Source organism: Poecile atricapillus, chromosome 6 (genome assembly GCF_030490865.1).
Source record: "Poecile atricapillus isolate bPoeAtr1 chromosome 6, bPoeAtr1.hap1, whole genome shotgun sequence".
NCBI lineage: Eukaryota > Metazoa > Chordata > Aves > Passeriformes > Paridae > Poecile > Poecile atricapillus.
The window spans coordinates 34,193,848-34,203,519 of record NC_081254.1 but is presented as its reverse complement, the minus strand read 5'-3'; the positions used below and the strand labels follow the sequence as shown (position 1 = coordinate 34,203,519).

Genomic DNA, 9,672 nt, shown 5'->3' with positions numbered 1-9,672 from the left:
GTGAAGAGGTAATTAAAACTGTAAGGAAAATGCATCAACATCTGGAAGACATAGGCAATATGACAAATTGAACCCAGCCTTGCCGAGGAAAACAGATGCACAAAAGCACAAATACAAGGCACATACTGAAAAATAAGTCATGTGATTAAATGATGATTAAAAGGAGACCATCAGGACACATCCTCCCAGGCAGATGTGCCGCTTAAAGAAAACCACTCCACAGGGGGAAGCAAAATGAGTCACTCACAAGAAGTACTGTTGAATTCTTTTAATAACACTAGGAAAATATCATAGTATTAAAGTCCTGCACGGGATCCTCGGGAGGTTATTTGGGTTGGGATTCCTTTTGTGTTTATAAACCAAACTTTGTTTCCCAATTGTGTTTCCTTTTAAGCCAACTACTCCTTTACAATGGCATTTCCAGTTAAAACACAGCTAACCTATAAATACCTGAATGCCACAACACACATTGTGTGCGTGGGTTTTGTTTTGTTTGCGTCTTAGCGGAAATGACGGGAAATCTACTCAACACAGGGAAGCAAACGTCGATTCGTTACGCGGGGGATGTAAAAGCCAGTAAAGAGTACATTGCATACATAATACAGAAGGAAAAAAAAAAATTATCATCTGGAGTATGTGAAATTACACTGATTTTGCACCTTAAACCTAGTAGAAGTTACTCTGTTGGCCAATACTAATCCACTGAACAAGCAGAATGTTGGTCAGAAGTCTAACGTTTCCTGTACCAGCACAGAGAGAATATAAGCAGTCCATTGCTGTTAAAAGAAAAAAAAACATGAAATCCAGCTCATGTTTCTAGTTAGGGATCGATTTCTTCGGGAACTACTGTTAACATAACATCTTCGTTGCCCCTGCGCACAACCATGTGCAATGTACTGTCCTTTTTAATAATGTCACTGACATCACTGGCTGAGCTTATCGACTGTCCATTGATGCTTATAATCACATCGTTGTCCTTCAGGCCACCACTGAAAATACAAAGCAGCAATGTGTTATTATAATTGCAGTTTTATTTTCAGGGAAAAAAATAAAAAAAAAAATATCACTGGATTATTTCTATTTCCCACCCAACAGCAGCTGTGCAGACATGGCAGGCATGAGCAAAGCAATCAGAATTTATGAAGCAGTGAAGATTACAATGAAGTGCAGAAACCTCAGGATCTGATGGATGTAGAAGTTTGATTAATCCCATATTTCACTGTCTTCAAAGGAATTCATTATTGCAAATAGCAGTTAATTCTGCAATAAAGATCCTAGGTGTTGATATCTCTCTTCTAAAATAATTGCAACAAAGCAGATTCATTTTAAAGGAGAGATTTCCCAAGCTTTTGCTCTTGAATACATAGAGAAGCAACCTGAGTGGCACTGTGTGCTAATGAGGCATTTCAGTCCCTGTTCTCCATACACAGCTTACTGGCAGCCACTTCACCCACCCTTCATGTTTTAAACCTGAGCACAGTAACACATGTAGCTATCTAGTTGGGTCACCAAAAATTAACTGTGTTCTTCCTCTGCTGCCCATAGCAGCCAAAATCCCTTTTTCTGACCTCAAAAATGGAACCTTCCTGACTCAAAGCAAGACGGGGCAGAACCAGGTCCATGTCTCTCCCCAGGCTGGCTGGAGCTGCTGCCAGCACCACGAAAGGGCTGGTGAGGGATGCCACAGACCACAACATCTTGCCCAGTCTTGCACAACGATCTGGCTCCAAGTTATGGAAAAATTAACCAGGACAGATCAGACATGATTCAACCCTTCACAAGCATAATCCTTCAGAAAACCACAGACCACTCATCGGCCTCTTCCACCCACAGAAGGCGCCTGACACGAGTGTCTCCTGCAAGCAGGATGCCCTTGGCCAATGTCTGCAATAAATCTGGTCTCCTACAGAAGGCATGGCTCAAAACATGTTCACAGAGGAAGTCATTCCATGGTTTTTCATGCAGCCTCTCCACGTGACTCATAGCCAGGATGGGTGACTCCAGCTCTGCTCCCACCAGCACATCTACACAAGCTGGAGAGATCAGCAGGAGGAAAGCCCTGGGCAAGGGCACTGGGAGTGGGGGGACAGAGCCAGCCTGGGCTGCATTTTATCTGCCAGGCCAGCCTTTGGATGGAGCACCTTGATTTGGCTCTGCCTTCACATTAGAAGGTTACATTGCCTCACATTTTTTCTCTCTATATCTCCTACTCTCTGCTATTACATCCTAAAATGAGTTTTCTGCAGCTTCAGACCGAGCCTGAACACCAAGGCAGCAATTTCAGCCTTGGAATATATACACTGAAGCAGCCAAATCATCCCTACACATTAGACACTGACCAGTGCTCTGCCTGAACCATCTACACAGCAGTAATTCAGAGAGCTCTCTGGACAGCTGTCACTGTTTATCTTACAGCCAAACTGCCAAAAACACACCTTCCAACCTCCTTGCAGCCTTCCTAAGAGGTAATGTATGCCTGCCCCACGCAGCTTTCTGCCTTTGGTGCCAAATAAGCCTCTTTGTTGCCACAAAGATTTACTCCTCTCTTAAATTACTGCTAGCTTCAGAAAATGAAAAAGGTTTCCCATTTCCTGCCCTGGATTACTGAGCGGTTTCCTATCAAGCAAACCCTGAGAGGAAAGTGTCTCCAGCAAAAGCCAGCCAGACCAGTTGCAGTGACCACAGCCCAGCTGCCAGGCTTCAGCCAGACGTGGCACCAACCAGCAGGGCAGCTTCTGAGCAAATCCTGAGTAATGGGAAGAAAAAAATCAGTTGTCCAAACCCAGCAGCTCTTCCAGTAATGTGACTGCTGACAAAGCCCTCAAATGGAAGAGCATCTGCTGCCAAGAGAGGATTTCAGCCCCAAGGTGTGCCAGGGGAGCTGGTGGGTTTGGCCAGCGCTGAGGTGGACGCTTCTTCCAAGGTGGACCCAAAGCTTCTCGCTCGCTCTCCTGCAGAGTGACCAGCAGGGCTGGGAGAGCGTGCAGGAACAAAAACCTTTATTCAGCACTGGCATTGGTACAGCAGATGCCTTGGAAGCAACTGCTGAGAAAAATGAAAAAGGAGTTTTCACACCCCCCGAATCCCTGCCCTTTGGCCTGGAAGGCTGACGGGGCTTCCCTGCAATACCCCGATACAGTTACAATATTGCCCATCAGGGACCAGAGCAAAACCACAAACCCACTTCCAGCAGACAACCTAATAGCAATCAGATGGCCATAACCTTGTTAATTTAGCGTAATGAAGAAAGCCAGTTAAGCAGGAAACAGCCTCCATCGCTACCCCCTTAAGTCAGTGGCAGTGGTTTGGAGAAAAAAGTACTTCAACCTACGCTTCAGCTGGTGTTTCTGGAATAACTTCAATGACATAGGCCCCAGAGACAACATCAGGGAAGTCTTTATGGCGATCCTTCAGCTCTCTAGCTTTGCTGAAAAATGAAGAAATAGCAAAAAAAATATTTTGTCAAGACAGGAAAAAACCCCCCCACGCATTTTACCGAAGTCCCTTAATAACCACGAGCTGAGGTGTTTTGCACACATTGGTATGTCACTTCAGCATTCATTTTAACCCCTAGATGTACATTTCAGGAATTATTACACTTTTTGCATGCATACAGCTTTTTAATGTCTATTTCTGCTAAAGGCAGTCATTTCAATAGATACAGACAGTCAGAGATAAAACATTTCAAAGTTTTACAACTAGCAGATTGTAGAATCACAGACTGGTTTGGGATGGAAGGACCTTAAACCCCATCCAGTCCCCACCCTCTGCCTTGGCAGGGACATTTTCCACTATCCCAGGGTGCTCTAAGCCCTGTGCAACCCAGCCTTGGACACTTGCAGGGATCCAGGGGCAGCCACAGCTTCTCTGAGCACCCTGTGCCAGAACCTCCCCACCCTCACAGGGAAGAATTTCTTCCTAGTATCTCAACTAAACCCTCTCTCTGCCAGTGAGAAGCCATTCCCCCTTGTCCTGTCCCTCCAGGCCCTTTGTAAATAGTCCCTCTCCATCTTTCTTTCAGGCTCCCTTCAAGTACTGGAAGCCCACAACTAGGTCAAGCCCAAAGCTTCTGTTTTCCAGGCTGAACAATCCCAATTCTCTCAGCCTATTCTCATGGGAGAGGTGCTCAACCCCTTTGATCATTTTTGGGGCCTCCTCTGGACTGGCTCCAACAAGTCCATGACCTTCCTGTGCTGGGGACCCCAGAGCTGGATGCAGAGCTCCAGATGGGGTCTCTCCAGAGCAGATTAGAGGGACAGAATCACCTCCTGCAATCCTGAGCACCTGGAAAACCCCAACCCCATGTGTTTCAATGCTTTGTTCTACCTGTGGATCCCGCACAAGGGAAAAACTTCTGGTTATTTTTACAGGGCATGGCATTACCTGCTCATGAGCCTCTTATAGTCTGAGCATGAATAAGCAAGTCCACACAAAAGCTTCATTTGACATTAAGTGAACTGTTTAATGAAAATAATTTGATAGAACTGGAGGTACGCACGCAGCTGCTGTAAGTCATGAGAACATACAACGACATGGATATAACCCCAGGACAGCCGCAGTCACTAGCTATTCTCTTCTGAAGCATTAAGGAGAAGAAAAAGCCAGGAGCTGTTTAAGAACAAGCTCATAGGAGAGTCTAGAGGAGAGTTCCACCAGGTGGCAGACGCAGAGGAGAAGGTGGCAAGGACTGGCTGGGAGCTGTCAGCAGCACGCACAGAGACACACGGTGCTGGCTCAAACCTCCCGGGCGCTGCTGCACATCTCCAGCTGGATCCAAAGGCATGCAGAGACCACGCTTGGGAAAGGTGAGGAGCCACCTCGGGTACTTACCTGGGAGTTAGTGACATCATTCGTATGCCAATGTATTTCTTTTTGGTTACAGCTTTTCCTACAAAAAGGAAAACGGGTCTTGATCAGTTGCCCTGGCCAAAAGAGCCTCGCAGGCTGTTGGTTTTCTGGTTTATCGCTGTTTTCACGGAATCTTGGAATGGTTTGGCTTGGAAGGGACCTTAAAGGTCACCAATTTCCAGCCCCCTGCCATGGGCAGGGATGCCACCCACTAGAGCAGGTTATTTTCATGTTCCCCTTTCCAAGCAGTGAAGTACAGTACCTTTAGCTTGTCTGTCATGGGATTCAGTTAGGAACTTCTTTATTTTATCGGATGGGATAGCAAACGAGATGCCTGCTGTAACTTTTAATGTGTTAATTCCAATGACTTCACCATCCTGGAGAAATAAAACAAACCATTATTAGCAAATATGGAACACCACAAAGAGAAATGGATGATTTCTTCCAAGCAGCCACAAAGACAAATTCACACTTTGTTGCTGTTCTTCAATTTTCTAAAAGTTTTAAGTGTAATTTTTTTGAGTCTATTGATAAAACACTACCTAGAAATTCTGGAAAATCGATGTGATTGTTCATCTTGCTGCAGAAGAGGTCAAAACTGGGCAATTCTCTTGCTTGCAGCAGATGAGCAATGAATTCTGCAGCTAATCTGTGTTTATTTCAGTAAGCAGCACATAAAGCATGGCACCGACTGCTCCCGAGCCACTATTACATAATAACATAAAGAAAAATACAGTTCACCAAAGTCAAAAATGTTATCCTGGCAATATAGCTCCAAGAGCTTTGGATGAAACACCTCTGATGTCATCTCTTTTGAAACCTCAGCAGTTTCTTTCTCTGGTTCATCCCAAATAAAAACTGCCCAACTACAGGGTTTTTTTTTAAATGAAGATTAAGTGTGACTGAATGTGTGCTGTGAATTGGGTGGGAAAAAAAATGTCAAATCTCCTCCAAGGCAGAAACTCTGAGTAGTTCTGAGTTTCAGTCTGTGCTGTGTCTCCTGAGGACTCAACCCCATGTACCCCCAGGAGACCTGGGAGCTCTCACACAGTTTTGCAACCTGCTTCAGTCATTCCACAATATTGGCAAATCAACCCTAATATCCTGAAGCCATGTGGATTTTTTTTTTTGTGTGTGTGTGTGTGTGTGTGATTCAAAATGAAAGTGTAGATACATTATAGAAATATTTAGCTGAGTTTCAGTGTGCAAAAGAAAATAATTTCCAGCTGCAGGGTAAACAGCAAGGGCAAACACCTCACTGTAAAATCTGCTTTTCCCTTTTTTGCAAGGCTTGAGCAAAAAAACATTACACTTGTTTGAAACTATGCAAACCATAAACATCCTAAATATTGAAATCCAAATGTAGCCTTTTAGCCAGCATAAACACAGACAGCTGATTAGTAAGAACCATGTGAATTTTGTGTAGTCAGCCAGATATCAAAAGTTCCAAATCACATATCTGGTGGGGGGACTTTGCTTTTTTGTTGGTTTGGGTGGGGTATTTTTGGTTTTTGGTTTTTGTTTTTTTTAATTAAAAGCAAAAAGCTCAAGACTAAGCAAACTTGGAGAAACACTTACCAGATTTACTAGGGGTCCTCCAGAGTTCCCATACTGAAAATAAACATAAGAACACGTTTTAATATTTACCTCTTCATTTGTTGCAAGTAAAATATAAAAGAAATTTTTGAAATATTTCTGTAGGACTGTTTCCATTGTCTATTAAATACATGCAATGGAACAGTCTTAAACAGCCAAACCCATAAATTACACTTTTAACATCACACATTTTAGCTGAGCTTTGAAAATACTTAGTTTTTCTTCTCCTGCCAAAGTTAAGAAAGCCAAGGTTTTAGTTCTGTTTTCTTAGTGCCACACTAGAAACTGAGATGATTTTAGGACAGCTCTGGGAGCTGTTAGTGAAGATTTCTTACAAGGCCAGGATTTGAAGTACAAAAACTATTGTTTTGCCTTAATGCAGAAACAAAATTGAATCCTTAAACTAAGCTTGGCTTCTTTTTCCAGAAAGATGGACTTTGAGAAGATGTTTTTTTGCCAGAGAATACTGCCTCCTCCCTTGCTATCTGCAAGGATTTTGAAGTGAAGGCAGATATTGTGCCTGGTGTGGGTTTTTTGGGAGTTTTAAGTAACAACCAAGTGCTGCTGCTGTGCAGATATCCAGATCTACGGGGAGAGAAATGCTCCCTGCTCCTAAGGACGGCATCACAGGAGGAATTTTCAGAGCATCTGCTGGAGGAGCATGAGGGCTGGAGGCAGCAGCTCAGAGGGACGTACATTGATGATGGCATCTGTCTGGATATAGTCCATGTCGGAGTTGCGCAGCCCCAGCTCCTTCCCCCCGCGCTGCGTGGTGCTGACAATGCCCGTGGTCACCGTGTTCTGCAGGGAAAAGGGACTTCCAATGGCCACCACAAACTCCCCTGGCCTCAGGTCTGCAGACTGACCCAGCAGGAGAACTGGCAATTTACCCTGCAAGTAAAAATAGAACAAGAGAAAAGAGAAGAAAATTCAAAGGTTAAGACACTGCTCTGCTGGCAGAAGAAATGTTACGGGAGGATGGATGCATTCACAGGGTAGAGGAAAAGAGAGGCTTTTATCCTCAGGGATTTTGCTTGTTCTGTTTTCTTTGAGTATTTTGTGTGGGTTGGTACAGAAACATCCCAGTGAGCATCTGTGCTGCAGTGTGGGCTCTACACTGGAGAACTTTTCCACAACAGGTACCCATTAAATCAAGAACAATTAAAAAGACCAAAGGAATATTTATGCTCTGCTCTACAAAGCAAACATCTGATGATACTAGAAATGAGCCACTTCCAACACTTCTTGAAATAATTAGCCAACAGCTGCTGAAGTAAAAATACAATATTGTTTGTGAGTGAACACTAAAGAATCATGAAAGCAACAGCCCAAGAGTTTTAAACATGCATGTGTACAGTTAAAAGCATTTTACATTCTCTCAAGACACCAGCTAATACTTCATCTTACTTTCTTCTAATGAAGTATCTCTTGTAAATAATTATATTGCCTCCTACATACAGTGATGTCTTCCTCTGAAGATGTTAGGATTTAAAGATCTGATGTGATTTTTCTGTTATGACAGTAGAGGATACCATTATCATTATACTTTCCTTTCAAGATCTTGCCTCTAAACATATTAAATATCACATAGTTGAAGACATTCCCACTAAAACATTCTTAACATCTAGCAAACACTGTGTTGTACAGCAATTAAAAATAAAAAAGGGAGGGAAGGTTGGATCCACACACTCTTGCCAATGAATCAAGGGTGTTCTGCAACAGATCATACTTCAAATAAATACTTTTTTTTATTCATCACCTGCCTGTACAATACACATTGAGTGCCATTTCTCCCTTTCTCCACACTTTTAAAAGTCAATCTCTTCACTTACAGTGATGTGACATGTTTTTAATTATTTTTTGTTTTATCTGTTGTCTAAATGATCCTGACCCTCCCCAGGTAATTTAGCCATGTTTTTAACCGTCATTAGACTATTTCTATTAGCACCAATGAACCTGGACACGTATAAATACAGATTTAGACTTAAGGATTTGGAGGATTAGGTTACTGAACCCAAAAATCAAAACAGAATTCTGTAGGCATTTATCTTTTGCTTGGCAAAGCTAACTTGAACCTAGCTTTCCTCCAAGCTTGACCTACTTCAAAATTTTAAGTTTTGGCAAAAAGGGAAAATATTACATGTTTGATTTGGAAACCCATTGCTGGCTCTTGAGGGGTTTTTGTTACCAGCAGTTTGAAAGCCTGGCTCAATAAGTCATCCACAGGGACAAAAATTCAGTGTTACAAACTAACCCAGATCCCCATCACTTTGTATTTTTTCACCTATAGCCTATTTCAAATATCCTAAGAGACAGACAACACCTGCAAAGTAGAAAGCAAAAAAAAAAAAATTACATCAGTTATCATTATATGCTGCTGCAAATACAGAACTTATGGTTTTAATGTTTAATGAGACTGGTTTTGTGTATCTTTTATCCAGTTTTGTTACAATCCCACCAGGGAAGTTTTACTCAGATGAGCAGATTGTTTCAATAAAATTCATTGCCAGCTCCCAGACAGGATAAGATGGAAACTTATCTTTGGGTCTCCAGACAGCAAGAAAATAATTAAACCAACTTCTTGTTCAACAGAGTGATCTGGAAGAGCAACAGAATAGGCAGCACAGAAAGGAGAAGGCATTTCCATGCCTGGTTCCATTTCAGAGGAATGTTATCACAACCAGCAATGCCCTGTAATTAATAATGATAAAATACAGCCCTTATCAGTGCCACAGCCACAGATAAACCCAGCCAGGGCTGTGGCTTTGCTCTGGGAAGGATCCAGCAGCTCTGCCCAGCTTCCCCATGGCTGATGCAGCACTGCAGAGAAACAGCAGCAGCATCCCTGAAGGCAGCACAGCCCTGGGACACTCCTGGGCACCCCAAGGGACGTGTCCAGGACAGGGGAATCAGGCAGTTGTGATTTGCTGAGCTGTGTGCAGCACAAACAGCCCCATCTGGGTAATGTTTGGATACAGGGAGCACCCTGGCCCTTCCTCCTCTCACCAGATGCTATTGAGCTGACGTAGCACGTGTTTGCAAGATGTCATTGGTCAAAACCAGCATCTTTTCTTGGCACTGCTTTTCCTTCTTTTTTTAAAAAAAAACAACAAACCCACACAAAAGACAAAAAGTGGCTTTTGTTTGTATCCCAGTGCACTGAACACGGATACTTTGCAGAGAAAGAGGACATTTATCAGCAAATGAAACATAGACAAGCAAAAGAAA

General features: G+C 43.0%; 1 protein-coding gene across 1 annotated transcript in view; it reads right to left on the bottom strand.

The window, feature by feature from the left end:
• Positions 1 to 253: 253 nt before the first annotated feature.
• HTRA1 (HtrA serine peptidase 1) overlaps positions 254 to 9,672 on the bottom strand; it is a 32,166-nt gene continuing 22,747 nt past the window's right edge. The window contains exons 4-9 of the mRNA XM_058840904.1: positions 7,141 to 7,335; positions 6,427 to 6,459; positions 5,111 to 5,225; positions 4,831 to 4,888; positions 3,332 to 3,427; positions 254 to 989 (exon numbers count right to left, since the gene is read on the bottom strand). Of these exons, the coding sequence (XP_058696887.1) occupies positions 821 to 989; positions 3,332 to 3,427; positions 4,831 to 4,888; positions 5,111 to 5,225; positions 6,427 to 6,459; positions 7,141 to 7,335 (666 nt within the window). The 3' untranslated portion in view covers positions 254 to 820. The remainder of the gene's footprint in view (positions 990 to 3,331; positions 3,428 to 4,830; positions 4,889 to 5,110; positions 5,226 to 6,426; positions 6,460 to 7,140; positions 7,336 to 9,672) is intronic.